This window comes from Apodemus sylvaticus, chromosome 8 (genome assembly GCF_947179515.1).
Source record: "Apodemus sylvaticus chromosome 8, mApoSyl1.1, whole genome shotgun sequence".
Lineage (NCBI taxonomy): Eukaryota > Metazoa > Chordata > Mammalia > Rodentia > Muridae > Apodemus > Apodemus sylvaticus.
The window spans coordinates 97930714-97951460 of record NC_067479.1 but is presented as its reverse complement, the minus strand read 5'-3'; the positions used below and the strand labels follow the sequence as shown (position 1 = coordinate 97951460).

Here is a 20747-nt window from a genome sequence, read left to right as displayed (position 1 = left end):
GTGACTCTGGCTGGAGCAGGCCTCCTTGGAGGCAGGTGGAGCTCAGTGACCAGGGTTAGAGCTGGTCTCCTGGGAGGCAGGCAGTGCTGTTTCTGGTTAGGGTGGGCCTCCTGCATCTCTGGTTAGAGCAGGCCTCCTGTGCCCCTGGTTACTGTGGACCTCCTGAGAGGCAGACAGGCTGTGTCTCTGGTTACCGTGAACCTCCTGGGAGGCAGGCAGGCTATGTCCCTGGTTACTGCAGACCTCCTGGGCCAGCCTGTAGGGTGTGGGAGGGTATCGGGCCACTGATCTGGCCCGACTGGAAGGCTTTCCTTTAGTTTCTAACTTACTGGTATAATATATTACAAATTATTTTACTAGCTTTAAAAAATGTTCTCCCATTCAACAAAACCAAAGCACTAATGGTGCACACTTTTTTGTTTGTTTGTTTGTTTTTTGAGACAGGGTTTCTCTCTATAGCCCTGGATGTCCTGAAACTCACTCTGTAGACCAAACTGGCCTCAAACTCAGAAATCCGCCTGCCTCTGCCTTCCAAGTGAATGGTGTACACTTTTAATCCCAGTGCTTGGGAAGCAAATTCAGGAATTCTTTGAGTTCTAGACCAGCCTGGTCTATGCAGTAAGCTCTAGTCTGGTCTACACAGGGCTACATAGAAGTCTCAAAAAAATTCTTTTGATCTTTTCATATTTCAGTACTACTTTTATTTAAACATTCACTTAGTTTCCATCTTCATTTTAAAATGAATTGACACCAGTTTCTCTTGAAGAACAAACCAGTGCTCTTAGTGCTGAGCCATCTAGCCAGCTGACTTAGTTTGGGTTTTATTGCTGTGAAGAGACACCATGACCAAGGCAACTTTTATAAAGGACATTTAATTGGGGCTGGTTTACAGTTGCAGAGGTTCAGCCTGTAATCATCATGATGGGAAGCATGGCAGCTTCCAGGTGGAAATGGTGCTGGAGAAGGAGCTGAGAGTTCTACATCTTGATCTGAAGGCAGCCAGGAGACTGTCTCTTCCACTCTGGGCAGACCTTGAGCACTAGGAGCCCGTAAAGCCCACCTACACATTGACACACTTCCTCCAGCAAGGCCACACCCCCTAACAGTGCCACTTCATATAGGGCAAGGATATTCAGACCACACCAGTCCCTTGATTTTTAATCCTACCTGGGTGCTTCTAACTACTGAATCAGTCATTATATTTAATACTATGCCTCATTTTCTGTCTTATCTTTAAAAGAATCTTTTCTCTGTTTGTTGGAATCCACTTAGGAAGTCCTGAGATATACAAGGTTGCTATTAATAATAATTCTCCCATACCCACTCCTAAAATGAGGCCTTTAAGCATATTTTTCTTTTCAGTCATTTGGAAATATTAAAAGGAATGTCAAGCCTTAGTTATGACTTTGGCCCCCTTCAAGTGTATGTTCAAGTATAATGCTCTTGTTCCAGAGGTTCCAAAGTATTCCAGAGTACCACAGATTGACAGTTAAGTTCCCAGAGGTATGTGCTAGTATTGAGAACTTACTGCCTATCTCCTTCCCCTCTCCCTCCAAGCACCCCTCTCCTTTACTCCCAGACCCTAGATCTTCTTTCCCTCTCAGGCCCGTTCGCACCCTGGCCTGTGTCTAGGCTGGCCAGTGAGTCTGGCTCCTCCACAAATGGATGGCACTGCCTTGTGAGAAGTCTGGGTAGGGCTAGGTTCTCAGTATTGCCCATAGCTTCCTCCCAGGCATTTGGTTTGACTCCATTGGCTCCTGGGGGCTCTGAGCCTGAGACCTCCTCTTCTCTAGTCAACTAGAATTAAAATCTAAAAAGAACCTTCCAGGGGGTGTGTAAAACAGTTCTGTAGGCAAAAGCTTTTGCTACCAAGCCTAACATCCCAGATTCAATCCCTGGAATGCACACAGAAGGAAGGAAGTGACCTCTACCTGTGGGCCCACATACAGTATATACAAATAAAGGAACAAAACAATGGAAGATGAGGAGGGGGGCTGTTGATATGGCTTAGCCAGTAACAGCCCCCTGGGCTCCAAGAAGAGATAACCAGCTCCTGAAAACTGTTCTTACCTCAATATGCACACTCTTATACACACTAAATAATATTTTAAAAACTGAGAAATTAAAAAAAGCCTACTAGGAAGCTGGGCTGTGGTGGCGCACGCCTGTAATCCCAGCACTCTGGGAGGCAGAGGCAGGTGAATTTCTGAGTTCGAGGCCAGCCTGGTCTACAAAGTGAGCTCCAGGACAGCCAGGGCTATACAGAGAAACCCTGTCTCGAAAAAAAACAAATCCCCAAAAAAAAGCCTACTAGGAAGATATAGTGACAGAGATGGTTGTTTACATTTTCTAAACAAGAGCATCTAAGCAGCACAGGACCCACCAGCTAGAGAAGTGCTCCATGAACTTTAATTGAAACCACCACTTGGGCTCAGCACGGTGGGGGCATGCCTTTAATTCCAGTACTCAGAAGGCAAAGGCAGGTAGAACTACGAGTTCAAAGGTCAGCCTGGTGTCCACATGGCAAGTTCCAGGACAGCCAGGGCTATATTGAAAGACCCTATCTCAAAACACCAAATCAAACAACTCACTCTTAAAACAGTGTGACGGTTCATAATGGAATATGAGACTTGGATAGTTATAAATGGGACTTTCCCGCCGGGTGTGGGAGCCTCTATTCCCGGCACTTTGGGAGGGTAAAGAGGGATTTTGAACTTGGAACGTCTACATAGTGAGAACCCATTGTAAAAATATTTTTAAAAGAAAACAAATGTCGCCGGGTGGTGGTGGCACATGCCTTTGATCACAGCACTTGGGAGGCAGAGGCAGGCGAATTTCTGAGTTCGAGGCCAGCCTGGTCTACACAGAGAAACCCTGTCTCGAGGAGAAAAAGAAAGAAAGAAAGTCGTACTGAGTTATGAGGTGTTTATTCATTGTACACACCTTGTGTGATTAGAAATGAAGCCAGAACAACTAGACCTCGACACGGCTGTGCTCTAAGAACATAGGTGGTTTAAGTTCATGCTTTGGTCATGAAAGCAATGCAGCTCATGTCACAGGAAACGAAAGCAGGTGCTGAATCGTGACAGTCCCAATCAGTTATTTTTAGCATGCCTCTTAATTTTTCTGTCCCCTGATTTCTTGTCTTCTGTGCCTAAGTCTTGAACAGGTAACCACTTTAGGGGATGTCGGCGGTAGATAGGACACGGAGGGAGTGTCAGCTAGATCAGAACAGAGGAAAGGCAGCAGTTATTTCCATTCAAGGATTAAAAGATCATTAAGTATGTCTGATCTCCAAATAACCACCATGCTAAAGTTTAACAAACTGATGAGACAAAATATGTCAGGTTGTAAGAACAAGCTTTAAGTGTTCACACGTGCGAGTTTTAAGAACTAAAAGCAATATGGAGGCAGCATGAGCAAAGTCGGAAGCCCCACTGTATCTAATCCCACTGCCCAGAGGAGGTGCAAAAGGAAATTAGCGCCACACCAAACCATAGCTCAAGCCATCTGACACAGCTTAACATTCTACTTTTCAAATAACAGAAAACAGAAACAATGGAAAAGATGAACAAAGGGCAGACTCTGGTTCTTATTACTAGGTCCAACCAAGTTTCCCAAATCAGAAAAACTTATGTTGCTGCTAATAAACACTCACAAATGTTTTACCAAACATGAGAAAGCAAATCCGGCCATAACTATGTAGACAGTCCACCCAAACTGTTCAGCCACGTACCCGTAGATAAACCCAACTATCTGAAAAGAAACAAAGTATATACGATGCAGTCAAACCAAGGGAGGCGGGATTAAACAGTAAAGGTAATGCAATACTTACTGCAGAAAAGAGAATAATCCCCTGAAACATCTGCTCAGCTAGCTTCTGCCCCTTGTAGTCCTAGGGACGAAAAAGAAGGGGAAGAGTTGGTCCTACTACCAAAGGACTGCAATTCTTGTAGGGAACTCAGTTTTTGCATAAGGCACCACTCAACACCAGTAGGGCCCGAGAGTAAAGAAGCAAAAATGTAATTTTCCAGGGAAAGTTGGGCATGTTAACAGACCACGGGAAAGGGGATCCATTCTGGGGAAGAGAAGAAGAGGAAAGTGAAGCCAATTTTAGGAGTGGCGAACTATGCAGCACCAGTCAGTGCTCCAGCTGGGGGAGCTTAGAAGTCGCTAGGCTCCAAAGAGACGCGCCCTCACCATCTGGGTGGGCAGCGAACTCAGGTGTTCCAGCATGGTTGCCGAAGACCGATACCGACAGCGAAACGAAGGTAGCCGATTATTAAGGAGTACGGCTTGCGGGGGACGATGCCGAAGACAGCCAGGCCGACCAGCCAAGCGCCTCACTTCGGCCGTGGCCCCGGAAGCGGATGTCTCCGATGGGCACGGACAACCCCTGGCCCCGCCCCGCGCCATCGCCGAGGGAGGTACGTCTCTTAGCTTTCCTAGAACCCTGTACACTGCTCACGAGGGCTGGGGCAGCGACCTGGCCATAGCATTGTGCACCGGTCAGTGCTCCTGGACGCCCGGAGTTGCAATTGCCGCGGGATTCCCTTGCGGGCTGCGCCTCCCCAATTTAACCGCCGTCGGCGCGTCTCCATAGCGACGGCCTTTTCTCCGGGAGGACCCTGGCGACGGGGTTGCCCTCGTGGCGCCTGCTGCGCCTGGCTCTCCGGCAGAGGGAGGCACGGTCAACTAGGGGTTGTGGCACTACGTGGCTGCTGCAGAGTTCGTCGGCCAGTGGGCCAAGGCCAGAGAGCGGCGGACGCGGGCGGCCCGGGCCTGGGGCCTGCGGAGCGAGCGCTGAGCTGGCGGGGCGGGCCGGGGCGTGGGCGGCGGCCCCTCCTCCCAGCGCAGGTAAAGGCGACTGCGCTGAACCTCCGAGGGCGACGATTCATCTGACGCTGCTCTAACCTGGCCTGTCAGTGTGTGGCGGGATTCCGGGAGCGCCTCTCCACGTCCCCGTCACTCCTAAGCGTAAGGAGGCTACTAATGATCCCTAGAGTTAGGGAAGATAACGAAGCCACATTCTCCAGGGAAAGGAGATTGCCTCGGAGAAGAGCTGCGAGGCTCTTGTCGCCCCACATCTCCTGGATTGAGCTTCCGTGCCCTTCTGTAGGGGGTCCCAAATTCGGCCCAACTTTTTGGTTACCGATATCCATGGCTCTCACATTCCCAGACCAGTCCCTCCCTCGTGATAAAGACCAACCAAGGGTTTCCCTTAACACTGTCTTTCAAGGATTGTGTGTATTTTCAAAAGTGTGAGCTCTTCCCTCACTAGTGAGCTAGATGGGTGCCTTATTCAGACATACCATTCTGGGGATCCCGTCCTTTGGGGCCATCTGCCTCTGTGGACTCTGTTGTGCATGCATAGTCAGGCACAGATGGCGAGATGCTAGACACTCTAGGCCGGGAGGTGAGCGGCTGCAGCTGCTGCCAGCTAGCATCTACACATCCATGGAGCTACCAAGACCTGAATTAATTATAATTAGCACAGTTGTGGCTTAGAGCTTGGAAACTTGGAGTGTGCCAATGAAGACATCTGTATCACGCCAGAAACATGGCTATTGAATTAGCTGTGGGGGAAAGGCACCTAGGTGATGGAGCTCAGGGAAGTATAACCTGGGATTTGGGGAAGTTTGCTGACCATGGAAGACAAGTAGGACTTAGCCAGTAAAGTGTGAAAATGTCCAACTGTTCCTGTGTTTTGACACTGTTCAGAAAAATACAGAGCCTTCTGACACTTCGCACCTTAGAGCCAGTACAATGAAAGACAACGATTTTCATGGGTCTTTTTTCTTTTCCCTTTGCCTACATTTTTCTTAGTATGTATGAATAGGCTCACTCTGTTACAAGTATAAATAGACTCTTAATCCTCAGGGTTGTATCCCTACCTGTGTGCCTCATAGGATGGGAGTTATTTTATAGACCATATAGTGTTTGAAGTAGAAAAAGATGGAAAAACAAAATGGTTTTGCTGTGTTCCTTTTGACCTAACAGCTCTATTGGAATCTCTAGCTTTTCCTTATTCTGGAATTTAGTGTCGGTGATTATTAAGATTACTGTAAGATCTCTTCATTTTTGGAGAACTGGACTGCTCCTGGATTAACAAGTCTGTTCTACAAATGTCACATGCGTGTTGCACTTTTGGAAGGGACGGCCTTAGGTGTCAGGATCCAGCAGGAGAATTACATTTTCATTTAACTCCTTGTTTCTGTGGAACTTCTGTTCACAGATCACAGATAGACACATGTGATCGTTCCGCAACCGAGAGGAAAGAGCGGGATTGCTGGTGTAAGGAGAGCACAGAAAGATGCTGTTGGTGACCTCACATCTGAGAGCAGAGGAAGCAAACGCAGAGAAGAGTATTTGAGTCATTTAGTGTGAGGGAGTGGCCCTGTGGTCAGTCCACTGGAAGTGGCTGGAGTAAGAGCTCCATCTTCCCCACCCTCCACTCCTACCTCTACTCCTCTAACTGGAAGACACCAGTCCGTGCTAGAGTGCAGATGGGTGCGGTCCACCAGGAAAGGAGGGGAGCTGATGCTACAGGAGAACAGTCATAGGACAGGGTGCAGAGCAGCAGTGGGAACCCTTGCATGGTTATCTATGCCCATATTGTAATAGGAGGGGAAAGTTTTTTAAAAAGTTGTTGAGACTGAATATAAACAGGTATTTAGCTTTAGCATTTTTTTTTAATGTGGAGGCATGCTAGAGAGATGGTAGGTAAAGTACTTACCTCACAAGTGTGAGGACCTGAGTTCAAATTCCCAGTACCTAAGGAAATGCAGGACTGGTGTGGCAGCCCGCCTGCGATGCCGGCACTCAGGAGGCGATGAGATCCTGAGAACAAGCTGACTAAATAGACTGGCAAGTTGTGGGCTTAACAGAAACTTGTAAGGGGAAAGAAACTCGAGCAAGGAAACACCTGACAGAACTGCTGCTGATTTCACACACACACACACACACACACACACACACACACACACCACACACACGCGCACACACACACACACACACACACACACACACACACACACACACACACACACACGCACGCATGCATGCAAAACAAAGCAAAGGCTGAAAGCCCAGCACTGGCGCGGCAGGACCAAAAGTTCAGTCAGCTTGGGCTGTATAATGAGACCTTGTCTCAAAAACAATAAACAGAATAGGTTTTTTCCCCTAAGATTCTTTTATATTAATGAGTAATATCTGTCCTGGGCTATCTCTGTATGTGTTTATGAGGAGTTTGTACACAGATGGTTTGGGAATGTAAAGGTTTTGCAATTTCTGAGCAAAAGAACCATGAGTTTTCTGCTGCTGCTGCTTCTCCTTCTTCTTTCTTTTTCCTTCTTCCTCTTCTGTCCTCATAATCCTCCCTCCTCTTCCCTCCCCCTCCTCCTCCCTCGCCCTCCTCTTCCTCCTCCATACACACAGTGTATATGAAATTTTGAGAGCTGCTTCTCTTGTCTCCTCCTCCTCCTTCTTCTTTAATGTACATGAGTACACTGTAGCTGTCTTCAGACACAACAGAAGAGGGCATCAGAACCCATTACAGATGGTTGTGAGCCACCATGTGGTTGCTGGGAATTGAACTCAGGACCTGTGGAAGACAGCCAGTGCTCTTAACTGCTGAGCTGTCTATCTCCAGCCCTGGGAGTTTCTTCTAAACAGACCAAGGAACCCTCATTACCAGGAAAGACAACATGATGAAACTTACTTTGAAAGCTGGTGTTTTTTATGTAAGTAGCTAGAAGACTTTCATCAGCAAGTGCTTTCTGTCACTTATCTACTTACAGAAAATGAGTACTTGCTTGAAGCCCATCTTTTGTGTCCTGCTAACTAGAATAGCTCAAATTCATTTTCTGTGTGTACATTTCTCTGTATGTGTAAGTACACATGTGCAGAGGCCATAGGTCAACCTTTTGTGGTATTCCTCAAGATGACTGTCCACCAGGGATCCTTCTATCTTCAGTGATGAGGTATCAGTCTACCACCACACCCTGCATTTTATGTTGGTTCTGGGAATCTAACTTGAATCATTAGGTTTGACTTGAACAGCAAGCATTTTCTGGACTGAATTCTCTTCCTAGCCCACATAAAAAAATTGTGTGTATGTGTTGCACATCTGGATCTGGATCTTAGTTTGCCAAGTGTGTGTAGGTGCCTGTGGAGGCCAGAGAGGGCATCAGCTCTCCTTGACCTGGAGTTACAGTTATGTGCCACCTGACATGAATGCTGGGAAACTTGGTTCGTCTGGGAGAGCAGCATGCTCTCTTAAGCCTCTGAGCCATTTTCTACATCCCCTTAAAATATAATTTTATTTTATTTATAAGAATAGTGCTAATTCCTCAGATTACTTTGTCAGAGACGCCACAGTCCATTGTTGTAGAATATTTTCTCACATTTTGAACCCTAAGATTTTGTTGTTTCTGAAAATAAAAGCAACAACAAAAACCCTGTTTCTTTCTAGTTGTGGTATGGCTCAGCCTTAGCACATACCTTTAATCCCCCTGGCTGGAATACAGACACACCCTTAGCACACATCTTTAATCCTAAACAATGAAGGTAAAGTTAGTTTGTAGAAGGAAACATGCATGTTTGAAAGTGATGTCTGAGTGGCGGACAAAGTGACAAATGATATGCCTGACTCTGAAAAGAACAGAGGGGAATGGGAAGGTACTTAAGAGAGGCAGCTCAGAGAGAAAAGAGAGAGACGGCAGCTTTACTGGGAAACTTGTATAGAGGCAAGTTGCAGAGAGAAGAAGCCAGACAGGTGAAGGCCGAAGGAGAATGAGAGGAGCCAGAAGACTGGGGCAGATCGTCAGTTTGAGGCCAGAGAGAAAAAGTCAGAGGCTGAGAGAGAAGCCAGATTGTCTGAGTGGAGAGGAGATTTAGCCAGAACAGTTGAATTTAATCAGCCAGAGTTCAGAAAGAACTAGGAAGGAGGGAGTTTATTCAGTAAGTCTCAGAGGCTGAAAACATTCTAGTCCTAGATAAGATGTACAGAAGCTAGAAGCTTCCAGACCTGGGCTTGGGTTAGCAGACAGAGGCAGTGAGCCTTAGAGATGACAATTAGATCAGGTGAATAAACGATACTTTTTAGTCCATGTCCAGCTTAACTAGTTTTTGGGGGGTTGGTTGGTTGGTTGGTATTTTTGAGACAGGCTTTCTCTGTGTAGCCCTGCCTGTCCTGGAACTCACTCTGTGGGCCAGGTTCAAGCTCAGCGATCTGCCTGCCTCTGCCTCCTGAGCACTGTGGCTAAAGGCATGCACCACAATAGCCAGCTTAACTAGGTGTTTCAAACAGAAATGGATTCTGGAATGTTTGTCTAGTTGCTAGACTTCAGATATTTCTCTTTGATAGATGTTTTTCTTGTAGTATTCAATGTAACAAGGCTAAAGTTATGTGCTTCTCCATATACTATGAAAGTCTTGTATATGATCATCATAAAATTTTCAGTTCCCCTATTGGGTGCTTGGAATTTATTAACTTAAAAATAAGTATCTGGCAAAGTATCCCGTTTCCCTTGACTCCTGTCTGAGTAAGCGTGCAGAAGCGTTCTGATTCCATCCTCATGGACTCACTGACCTTGGGGCTTTTAATTTTATAGGATTAATTGCTAATGTTTATGTAAGACAGAAGAAAAGGATGTCATTCCGTAAAGGTACGTGCTCCCCTTCCCTCTCCCTCTCCCCCTTTAAGTTCTGTTGTTTTTATATTTACCAAGGCCAAAAGCTGTAACACAGGTTTTTCTCTGTTTCAGTAAACATCATCATCTGGGTCCTGGCTGTTGTTCTCTTCTTACTGGTTTTGCACCATAACTTCCTCAGCTTGAGCAGTTTGTTAAAGAATGACGTTTCAGGTATGGGAGGAGCCTTTACATCCCTAACCCTGTCCTACTGTCTGTTGTTAAGGACCTGGAGGTCCTGGGGCCCCACATCCTAAAGCAAACTTTCTTCTTGCTTTTACAAAGACTCAGGCAAGTAAAGGGGGGGAAAGTGCAGTCTGACCTTAGCAGATGGGGCAGAGTGGAAAGGGGTGTCTGCAGAAAGGAGGAGGGAACATGTGGACTCTCTAGAGGAGGTCTGGGAGAGGAAGTTTATGCAGAGTCAGGGCTGATTGTCCAGAGCGAGGGCTTATCTTTAGTAGTTGCCTGCTCTAGACAGCTCTGGCTGTTGGGAAGGTGGGGAGTGGGCGACTGAGTTGGGCAGTGGCAGTGACGGCGAAGGAGCTGGAGCTTCAGCGGAGGGACAGATTTCGACCAGCCTCAGTCAGGGTCTGGTAGTTTGTTAAAAGTGTGTTCTGATAGCAAGCACACTGGGTACTCATTAGTCATCTGGTGCCTCCCCCTCTTCTCTGTGCTGAAGTCTTTCGCTAAGGACTTGATCTGAGAGAATATTTCTTTCTGTCAAGTCAGAGGCCCTAAAGAACGCCTGTGGGCTGCCATCTGCTTGTAGTTCATCAGGTCAGAGCTTTAAAAGATGGGTACAGACAAGTGTCCCTGGTATTTGATGCTTGCCTTTGTCACTACAAGGTGTCATCAATATGGCAACTTTTTGTTTTGTTTTGTTTTTTTCGAGACAGGGTTTCTCTGTGTAGTCCTGGCTGTCCTGGAACTCACTCTATAGACCAGGCTGGCCTGGAACTCAGAAATCCGCCTGCCTCTGCCTCCCAAGTGCTGGGATTAAAGGTGTGCACCACCACTGCCCGGCCTGGCAGCAACTTTGTTTTAACTGTTACTTTCTTTTAACTTAGCAATCACAAGAGTAGGACTTTTGTAATACAGCAGAAATCATAAAGTCTTAGCTAATCAAAAAATTTTTATTGTATATAACATTGCAGTTCTTTAGTTCATGTGAATCTACTCTGGTAATGAGGGATATTTGAGGCTTCAGGGTGTTTGTTAAATATCTTATCTTGAGACCAGATCTTAAGACTCAGGCTGGCTTCAAAGTCACTCTATAATATAGGCTATCCTTGAATTCCTGGCCCTCATGCCTTAGCCTCCATAGTGATGGTATTGCACTTGTGAACACATGTCATTGTTTAAAAACTCAATTTTGAGGATAAATGTGACAATACACCACAGAAATCCTAGCAGTTGGGAAACTGAGGTAAGGCAAGAGAATCATGAATCTGAGGCCAGAATATACTGTAGCAAGACTTTGTTTAAAAAAATTCTTCTCAGGGCTAGAGAGATGGCTCAGCGGTTAAGAGCACTGACTGCTCTTCCGAAGGTCCTGAGTTCAAATTCCAGCAACCACATGGTAGCTCACAACCATCTGTAATGAGATCTGATGCCCTTTTCTGGTGTGTCTGAAGAGAGGTATAGAGTACTTACATATAATAATAGATCTTTAAAATTAAATTCTTCTCACCCCTTTCTAGTGGGTAGTAATCCAATAAAGTCTATACCATGGCTCACTGTTCACACACAATATATACCACATACACATATGCAACAGTAAGTAAATTTAGGAGGAAAAGTTTAAGCCACCTTTGGATACATACCAAGACAAGGTCAGTCTGAGATACGTATGACTGTCTCAAAAAGGAAGGAGACCCAGACTTAGCTCGTCTGTAATCCCAGCATGGGGAGGCCGAGGTGGAGTGGTTTAGTCAGTATTAGTTGAATAAGTTATTTCACTGACCTGAGAGACTACTTAAAAGAATTTGACTGGTATTGTCTAGACCTTTTCTTACTATGTATATTTTTCTATATATTTGAGATTATACTAAGCTTCATATGATAAAAATTTCCATGTGATTTTATAAGCATAACTACTTTCATATATGCAATTAAGACTTTTTTTTAACATTTATGTATATACCTTTCATGCTATGTTTTTTTGTATCCACAAGAAGATATGTTTTCTTTCTTTTTTTTTTTTTTTTCTCCCGAGACCATTCAGACTGCGTTCCCTCCCTCTCACCCTCCCGAAGGAGAGAAGAACAATCATCAATGGCAAGAGGCAGCTGCACAGAAGCAGCACCTAGAGCCGGCTTCACGCTCAGGAGGGGACGCTGGGACGCTACGACTCGTCCTTGTGGGAAGATATGTTTTCTTAATAACTTTTAATTTTAGATGGCAATCCCACAGTAGGAACTGAATTTCTTGCAGCATAGACTGGTTATGATTTATATGTTTTTTTTGTTTTGTTTTGTTGGATTTGTTTTTGTCGAGACAGGGTTTCTCTGTGTAGCCCTGGCTGTCCTGGAACTCACTCTGTAGACTAGGCTGGCCTCGAACTCAGAAATCCACCTGCCTCTGCCTCTCAGAGTGCTGGGATTACAGGCGTGCACCACCACCGCCCTATAATTTGTATGTTGTATTTATAGTTATAACACCAGTGATGGACCACCTTGGCGTACCTTGAATGTCTTTCTTTTCTTTAAGTTTGTTGAGGCTTTGAACACGATGGTCGACAATTCTTTATTCAAATAATTTAGCCAGTTCTCCAAATTCTCCTTTGGTACTAAATCTGAATTGGGAAAAGACACTTTAATTCAGTGGTTTTAGACTAACATTAACTATTGATTGTATTAATCTGCATTTCCCCAATGTTTTGAAAGGAATTAAAGGTAAAAAAAAGTAAATTTCCTACCATGCTTCCTGTGTTTAGAGATATTATATCTCTACTTCTCAGTCCCCACAGCTCCATGTATTTCAGGCCGGAACTGAAAATGACCTTCATCTCTGGAACCTCTCTTTATCCCCCCCATGATGGGATCACAGGAGGGTACGTCCATGCTTGGTTTTATGTAGTGATTGGAATAAACCACCTTTTCTGAGTACCAAGTAGGCACCGTACCACTGAACCACTTGTGAATCTCAGCATCTCCAGTACTGCTCACTCAATCTAGGCACTAAGTCAACTCTTGCCCGTTTCCAGAATTTGTTACCTAAGCCCAACAGTGATTACAAGGCACATTCTCACACTCTTCTTCCTCTACAAAATACCTTCTTTCCCTTGAGCCTTGAACACCACTGCTGGCAATTTAGCCAGTTGTCCAAATCTTTCTTACTTCTGGGCTCTTTCCTCCTGGTGCTCAAACCCACTCAGATGCCTAATCATCTCATTTAGAATTTTATCCCACATAGTAACTTATCTTGTACCCCCGTTTAGAGTTGAGTTTCTGTGTATGAGTATATGTGGCAAACATTCAAATCAGTTCCTATATGAAATATAGTGGTTATTCAAACTCATAACCAATAAAGACTAAGTATTGAAAAGCAGAACAGAAAAATCCAGATGAATAATCACTTGAAGACACTAGCTCCCCCCAAGGTCTTTGGCCACCATTGTGCACATTCATTGGCTTTGTTGAGGTCAGAGTTGGATCTTATCAGTCTTCAGTGATAATCAGACTGTTCGATATTTTCCTCATACCTCACAGTGCACAAATCAGATAAAGGGGATTATTTGTACTCACCTGACTTATTTAATACAAGTACCAGCTTTTTACATCCACTTTGGATAACAGCTTCTTCTATTTGTGGACACCTGCAACCAAGAGGATCTCTGGCATCCAAAACTTCTAACACAATGTCTGAAGCTTCAATCACCTGTCACATAAGAAACCATCAGAATAGCACTCCTTGTTGAGTGAGCACAACTCTCAACTCTAACAAGTCTAGAAGATAGGACTGTGTCTGCACTTCACTATGAAGAATACTGACAAGTTCACTATTTCCTATACAACAAAGTTGAACAAATAACCTTACTCAGCAGCTTCTAAAAGAACATGGGCCTCTACTCAGCAGCTTCTAAAAGAACATGGGCCTCCAAAGCAGAAACTGATCAAGTCAGAACATAGAATCTGCCCAGTGAGTCTTGCAGGTTAGCAATCCTTTTTAGAAGGCAGTTAGGTTAGCTTGGGAACAGCATGCCAGGACTGAGTTCTAGTAAGCAAGCACATTGAGAATCTACTGCCCACCCTTTAGACTTCGATTTCAACAGTTTTCTTTTAAAAAGTTCCCACTTTACAAAGCAGCTGGCAAGGAATGACTCTTAAGGAATCTCATTACCATTTTTGACACTAACCTATACTAAGGTACCTTTTTAAGTTCCTGACAATGTGACTTCTTTGGATTCTGTTTGCCTGCTTTAGCTTTCTTTTTTTGGGGTTCGTCAGATTCCTAAAAGAAAAAATTAGAAACAACAGTTGTTACTAGGATATTAACGTTTTCCACAGATTACTACAGGCATTATATTTTAAATGGATGAGACAGCCTACATTTTGTTACTGCCAAGAAGCCCACCTTACCTCCTAAGTTTCCACATTAGACTGCTCATCATCAGGGCTAACTTCAAGTTTTCTTTTCTTTTCTTGCTCTTTTTGCCTATCAAGTTTCTGCTGCTGTTTTAATTCTTCAAGCTGTGTCAGAGCCAGGAAAGACACAAATGAGTGGGTGACTAGTGGTGGCATTACTTTGCAAACTATGTGTACTTATACATTCTACTGGAACTTTGAGCCAGCAAGGATTACCTGCTGTTTGCGGAGCTCAGCTTCTCGGAGAAGAGCCTCTTTAAAGGGAGCACTATTTGGAATTCCTGGGTCCTTCCTAGGCTTTTTGTGGCCCCGTTTTTTAGCTTCCTTCCTTAATTTTCGATGATGTTCTCGGACCTATTAAAAAAAAAAACAGCTCTATGAGAAGGTCGAAAGGCACTTGCCTAGCAGTCACAAGGCCATAGGTTCAATTCTCAGTTTTGTACAAAAGGAACAGCTCACCCTCCAAAAATACGTAACCACTTAGAGCTTAGGGAATAAGCCAGTCTAGCCACAATTTACAACGGATGCGAAGCACCCTAGAACAACATACCTTCTTGGAAGGATACAGGGAATTAATATGCATTCAGAAAACAGAAAAATGTGCTCAGAAGCTCTTTGTAAGGATGCCAGTGTGCAAATTTGAGGCTTTCCCTTACTCTGTATACATATTGCCACAGCCGTAGCATGTCCAATCCTAAATCATTAATGGAGCCTTCCCATGGTGCAGAGAGGATGACCAAAGCCACATTAGCAATCTATTTGCTCCGGGTCTCCCAGGAACACTTACCTTTTTTTGGATTTTATACCGCTTATGGCAGGTCATACGTTTACTTGCTTTCTTTAATTCTGCCAAAACAAACAAACAGAAAGACTGCACACATAAGCAGCACTTTGTTTTGCATCTCTCAAATCACTTATATGGATGTCTCTTGTCAGCCCACCAACCACGTGCATGCAGTGTTCTTGCAAAGGAAGCCACAAGAGGCTTCACTGCTTGTCCCTCTATAGACAGCACTCAATCGCCAAACTGCCACGTGGGTGCTGGGACTCAATCCTAGGTCTTCATTCCATCCCCAAAATGTTTCATTTACTTATTTTGTGTGTAGGTCTGGAAGCAATTTCCAAGAGTCAGTTCTACCCATCATGTGAGTATGAACTCTTTTTTTCTTTTTTTTTTTTTCCCCAAGACAGGGTTTCTCTGTCTGTCCTGGAACTCACGCTGTAAACCAGGCTGGCTTCGAACTCAGCAATCCGCCTGCCTCTGCCTCCCAAATGCTGGGATCAAAGGCGTGTGCCACCACCGCCCTGCTGAGTATGAACTCTTGACAGTAAGGCTTAGCGCCGAGTGCCTTTATGAGCTTAGCCATATTCCTGGCCCTCAAGAGTTTTATAAGGACATGAAGCCTACAAAAATAAGGCTAGCCTGGGCAACACAGATCTTGCCTCAACCTTCCCTGAAAAATTATGCAACGTATTTAATAGAACTCGATAAACCACAACGTCAGTCAATTTGACTCGGTAGATCTACAATGGAACCAACTTCTATGGGGAAAGCATTACAAATCTCAAGAACCTGTTTTTTTTTTTTTTTTTTTTTTTTTTAATTTCAGCCATGGTTTCAGTCACAGCCCAGGCTGGCTGCATACTTTCGATCTTCTTGCGTTATCCTTCGTGTGCATGATTAGGGCGCGTGTCACCAGGGCCGATAGACAATGGTTCTGAATAGTTCTAGGAAAACGCCAGGCCCGAAAAAAGGCTAAAACACGTTAACTACAGAGATCTGGCTCAGTCTTCCCCCATAAGGGCCTAGCTTTCCTCCTACACAACAGGCCCAATTCGGATCTCGGCCTCCCAAGGGTCACATCTACGCGGAACTGATCAATGACCTATGGATAGTCTCCCCCCCCCCCCCAACCAGAAAGCACCACCTGCCCGTTTCGCTCCCAACCCCACTCACTCGGCCTCTTCATCCTGGCCGCAGACGCTTCAGGAGCCGAAGAGGTCTCAGGTACACCGCGCCTTCTCCGGAGCCACGTGCGAACTAGAACTGCAGTTCAACGTCACGCGTTCCAGGAACTGCCGGAAAGCGCGTCGGGGCTCGACCGCGTGCGCGCGCACTCACACTGTCGCACAGAGTCGGGATCGCTTGGCGGCCACGGGTTGGATTTACGGCAGTACTGGGAGGGGTGAGGGCGGTAAGGGCGGCGGGTGCTGGAGAGACGGCCGCGGCCAGAGGAGCAATAGCAGCCGTGGCGGCCACGGGGCGGGGCTCGGCGGTCGGGGACCGCGGCCGGGGCTGCAGGCGGCGAAGCGGCGGGGTAAGGCCGGGCCCGGGGCGGGCGGGGCCGCCCCTCCTCGGCCGGCTGCCGGGCCTTTGTGTCGGCCCGGGCGGGCGGGCGGGAGCCGCGGCGGAGGCCCCGCCCCGTGGTGCGGACGCGCTGGTCGGGCTGGGCGCGGGGCGGGGCACGGCTCGGCGGCGGGCCTCGGACAGGCCCAGCAGCCTGGCCGCACCTGCCGCCGGGACAAAGGCAAACCGGGGCCCGGAAACTCCCCTCGCTGCGCTTTCCCGCCCGTCGCGGGGCGGCCTCAAAGCTGTCAACGTTTCCTTTAGCCCCAGAACCAGTGACAGGTCGGGCAAACTCTTCTTTTCCTCCGCCTCTTAAGGCCTCCTTTTTTTTTTTTTTTTTTTTTTTTTTTGGTTTCTTGTGCTTTCGGCAACTCCCTATTGAGTTTTTGGTGTTTTTTGTTTGTTTGTTTGTTTTTTGTTTTTTTTCTCTTTCCCAATGATTATCCAAACGGAATATTTTTTTTTTTGTCAGACTTATTTACAGGCTAGGTACTTAAGCTTCTCATTTGTAACGTCACGACGAATTGAGTGTTTTTAAACTGTATTTTCTGGTTTTAAAAGTATTTCCCGCTTCAAAGTTTTGTTTTCTGAAGAAGTGAGTCTTATTATTTTAAGAAAATTTGACTTGAAAGATAGGACAAAAATATAAAATTCCTGGAAAGCAAATGACAAACACAATAGAATGGATGTAGAAATTGTAGGAATAACTGTAAAAGCGTGTGTCGGAATATGCTATCTTAAGCCAGACTTTTCAAAAATTACTTCAGGAGCCAGGCATAATGGAAAACACCTGTTCTAGCGCTTGAGTGGTCAAGTTGGGAGGATTGCAAGTTCTATTCAACTTGAGTTTCATAGTGAGACCTGCAGTAAAACAAAAATGTGGTTATAAGTGCCTTTCTTAACCCATTTAGTAGTAGGGTTTTTTCCCCCAAATGTAATTCAGAAGCATATTGGATTCGAAATAAATATTGCGGAACATAGCTTTTGTGCTTTAGTAGTTTTTAAGATCCAAAATGAAAGATTGATATCCTTGTTTATCTTCGCCGTGGCTAGATTTACCTCAGGACGGGTCACTTGCCTCAGTCTCCTGAATGCTGGATTTACAGGCATGTGCCACTGCTGGAGGGTGGGAGAAGTGAGGAGAGCATCTTCTGAAGAAATGTTTGGGTTCAAAACAGTAACACCTGTATGTGCAGATGCACCTTAGAGTGTGAAGCATTGCTCAAATAATAGTGCATTTCCCAAATCCCCAAGCTATGTGCCTGTCTAATAGACTGTTAGGAAGACATCAGACATCATGAAGGAGGATGCTGACTTGCTAACCTTGTCTTCGTTTTTATATCACTCCCTTTATGGGAAAGATAGTTGGGTTGAAATGTACTTCAGTTGGTGGAGTGTCTCGTGTATGCATGAAGCACTAGGTTCTGTTCCTCAGTACTACGTAAAACTGGACATGGTGGTACATGTTATCCCACCATTCAGCGTGTGGAGGTAGGAGGCTCAGAAATTGAAGTCCTGAGTTCAAAACCAATTTGGTATGTATGAGACCTTATTGCAAAAAGAAAAAGAGAGAAAACCACAACAAAAGACAACAACTAAGGAGTAGATAACTATTAAAGGCTCTGAGCAGCAGTGATAAAGGTGCTTTTCTTGTGAGAAGTAGGATGGTAATTGTCTACTTGTTTTGGTCTTTGAGCCATCTTTTTAACCAAAAAAAAAAAAAACCTTTTAAAGTATTTGTTGCAATGGTAAATAGTAAGTAAAAAACACAGAATACTAAAAGTTAATGTGTTGTCAGGTATTCGGCAGCTATACTTGATACTTGTACTTAAGTACTCTATAAAAAACTTAACTTTGAATGCCTGCGTGTGTAGAGGTTAGAGGTCCATGGAACATGACGAGGGGCCTTGGAACTGGAATTACAGATGGTTAAGACTGTGATGTGCGTGCTAGGAATCTAATTCAAGCCCTGGAGAAGAGTAGCCAGTGCTCTTGACCTCTGAGCCACCTCTCCAGGGCTACCTTATTTTTGAAGACAAGTTCTCTCTCATTATACCTGGAGTTTGCTGGGGTTTGACTAGGCTGGCCGCCAGCAAACCCCGGTGATCGTAATGTCTTTCCATGTCCTCTGTACCATCAGTGATACAGTTATGCCTGGCTTCTGATGTGGGTGCTGGGATCTGAACTCAGGCCCTCATGCTCGCTTGAATGGCAAGCACTTTGACTTTGCCCTCTCCCCAGCTCCTGTAGTAATTCATTGTGCACTGCAAGTGTCCAGATTCGTTGTCAGACTCTTGGATTTTTGACTGTAAATAAGGCTATCCTAACATCTAAATTAAACCCCAGAATCATTTGTTTTCAGTTTATGGATAAAGAAATATGAAGTAGTACTTAAAGACTGTTTTTAAATGATGCAAAATTTTGTTTTAAACATCTCATGCATTTTCAGTACATTTAGTTTATATGCAGCAATATTTTATAGAATGGCATACAAAAATAAAGAAGACCCAGTTCTTGTGCCTAGGGAGCTTAAGAGTTTTGCTTTGAAATTTCAGAGTAATTTCTTGTGTGTTATTTCTTCACTGCCAAAAGGCTATAGGTGTACTTTGCTGTTTTCATTTGGGATTTTTATTTGTTTGTGTTTGTTTTGAGATGACAGTGAACTAATGCTAGTATCACGTGTGTACACCACCATGCCCAGTTGCATGTGGTACTAGGATTGAACCCGGGGCCTTTCAGTCTGCTTGGCAACCACTCTTCTAGCCTAGCTGTTTGCTCAGCCCTAGTTTCCATCTAAAGATGAAGAAACAGATCTGAGTTGCGGTTTGGCTAACATCGTACAGATAATTAGAGGTAGAAGGGTCTGAGTGTGGATCTGTTGTTGCTTTCACATTACATGTTGAAATGTATACGTTGGATAAGAAAAATTAAAAAAAAATCTTTCTCTTGTATCTTTTATTTTTTGAAAGTGTATTAATGATTAAAGGATCTGGGCTGTTGTATCATCTAAAATTACAATATACTCAAAACTAATAATTTACATTTTTTGTCATTTGTTTTCCAGTGCATTATAAAAAGCAGTTATTTTGAATTGCCAACATACATGAAGACTTTTTAAAGCCCCGCTAAACTTAAATGCTGTGTATTTCCAGTTCAGATAGAGCTTTTGGAAAGAAATGGCATTTCCTTGATTCTTGGGTGGAGGGGAGGAAGAATTTTGTAGAGTTTGCTCTCATGAGCCGTTCTTGGTTTGTTCCAGCTTGCCAACACTTGGTGTCACATGTGAGCCTCCCACATGTGTTCACTCTCCATCCCAGCTCTGTGATTGAACTCTGCTCTTATTGACTAGGGGGCACTTGGGCAGGCATGTGTCATTCCTGGAATTGACAGTCATTTCATGTGAGTAAAGGTGAAACTCAGTGAGACATTTCTAAGCATGTGGAAGCATTGGGTTTTAAATGAAAGAACTGTCAGGTGCACCTGAGAACTGACTGGTGTGCCTGTGTCTCTCTGCAGCAAGTCTGTTTGAGTGTATGTGTTCTGTCTGCTCGTAACTCATTTATCCCCTATCTCCCCTTTCTCTGCCTTGTTCTTCTCTTTCAGTTCTGAATAGACTAACTGAATAAGCCCTTATAAAGCCCTCCCTTCTCTCACTGGCTTCAGTTGGCCTGCAGACATAATGAGGAGATTGGCTTTTCGAGGTGCTGGTTGTGCTCTGGTAAAGCTGGTAAATTACTGATCATCTTCACCCTTTCCTATTTCTGTCGTTACTTATCTTTCCCCTTCAACAATCTGAATTTTTTGTAATAATCCTTCCCATCTGAGTCCCTCCTATGTTTATCAGGTTGTTTCCAAGGATTAGTCGTTAATTTCATTAAATTTTGGAATTGTGATCAGTTAGCAGTATTTTATAAATAACAACAGGACCTGGGTGTTCTTGACCTAAGGTTGTAGAAGCTTTTAACCACTTTTAGCCAATTTCAAACTAATACACTTGGAAATAAACCAAAGCGTAGAATGAACATGATCACTGTGGGTTCTGTTTTAAACAGTGTGTGGACTTTAGTTCAAAGCAAGAGATAGGAGACCCCTCTTGTTTCTTAGTTGCCCAATGGATTTTTG

At 44.7% G+C, this 20747-nt stretch overlaps 2 protein-coding genes, 2 long non-coding RNA genes, 1 other non-coding gene and 1 pseudogene across 12 annotated transcripts in view; 2 read left to right on the top strand and 4 right to left on the bottom strand.

Moving 5' to 3' along the window:
* Nucleotides 1-2911: 2911 nt before the first annotated feature.
* On the bottom strand, nucleotides 2912-4422 carry Spcs1 (signal peptidase complex subunit 1). Of its 2 annotated transcripts, XM_052190170.1 has the most exons (4): nucleotides 4201-4422; nucleotides 3836-3895; nucleotides 3670-3756; nucleotides 2912-3221 (listed from the first exon to the last, which is right to left on the bottom strand). In XM_052190170.1, the coding sequence occupies exons 1-4, from the start codon at nucleotides 4414-4416 to the stop codon at nucleotides 3096-3098; spliced, it is 489 nt and encodes a 162-aa protein (XP_052046130.1). In that variant the 5' UTR covers nucleotides 4417-4422; the 3' UTR covers nucleotides 2912-3095. The 2 variants fall into 2 exon arrangements, with proteins under 2 accessions (XP_052046130.1, XP_052046131.1); XM_052190171.1 differs by lacking the exon at nucleotides 3670-3756.
* A 467-nt stretch (nucleotides 4423-4889) lies between these two features.
* LOC127690627 (uncharacterized) lies at nucleotides 4890-12377 on the top strand. Of its 2 annotated transcripts, none has more exons than XR_007979177.1 (4): nucleotides 4890-4977; nucleotides 9615-9668; nucleotides 9768-9866; nucleotides 11948-12377. It is a non-coding gene; the product is annotated as an uncharacterized LOC127690627 (long non-coding RNA). The 2 variants fall into 2 exon arrangements; XR_007979176.1 differs by having other exon boundaries at nucleotides 11908-12377.
* LOC127690626 (uncharacterized) lies at nucleotides 7395-16334 on the bottom strand. The gene is made up of 8 exons (XR_007979175.1): nucleotides 16236-16334; nucleotides 15066-15124; nucleotides 14495-14632; nucleotides 14273-14383; nucleotides 14064-14144; nucleotides 13439-13571; nucleotides 12377-12486; nucleotides 7395-7603 (listed from the first exon to the last, which is right to left on the bottom strand). It is a non-coding gene; the product is annotated as an uncharacterized LOC127690626 (long non-coding RNA).
* Nucleotides 11908-12134, bottom strand: LOC127691795 (uncharacterized; annotated as a pseudogene).
* LOC127691790 (small nucleolar RNA SNORD19) lies at nucleotides 13323-13398 on the bottom strand. Its single transcript, XR_007979368.1, has one exon. It is a non-coding gene; the product is annotated as a small nucleolar RNA SNORD19 (small nucleolar RNA).
* Nucleotides 16335-16735: 401 nt separating the features above from the next.
* Nucleotides 16736-20747, top strand: part of LOC127690621 (protein polybromo-1-like) — a 131136-nt gene continuing 127124 nt past the window's right edge. For 5 of the 6 annotated variants that reach the window (XR_007979174.1, XR_007979173.1, XR_007979172.1 and 2 more), the window contains exons 1-3: nucleotides 16736-16907; nucleotides 19885-20024; nucleotides 20229-20352. Coding sequence is in view for 3 of the 6 variants with exons in the window: in XM_052190166.1 (XP_052046126.1) it covers nucleotides 20305-20352 (48 nt within the window). In the remaining 3 variants the exon portion in view is untranslated. Of the gene's footprint in view, nucleotides 16908-19884; nucleotides 20025-20228; nucleotides 20353-20747 lie in introns of those variants that run through there. The other variant, XM_052190168.1, reaches the window with a different exon arrangement.

Excerpts from the sequence above, each read along its gene's own strand:
- Spcs1 (XM_052190170.1), bottom strand. The coding sequence starts at position 4,416 with ATGGCGCGGGGCGGGGCCAGGGGTTGTCCGTGCCCATCGGAGACATCC. Across the intron at positions 3,757-3,835 it reads GGATTATTCTCTTTTCTGCA|ATAGTTGGGTTTATCTACGG; the intron begins GTAAGTATTGCA and ends GTTTCTTTTCAG. Across the intron at positions 3,222-3,669 it reads GATTTGCTTTCTCATGTTTG|CTGACACTCCCTCCGTGTCC; the intron begins GTAAAACATTTG and ends GTTCTGATCTAG.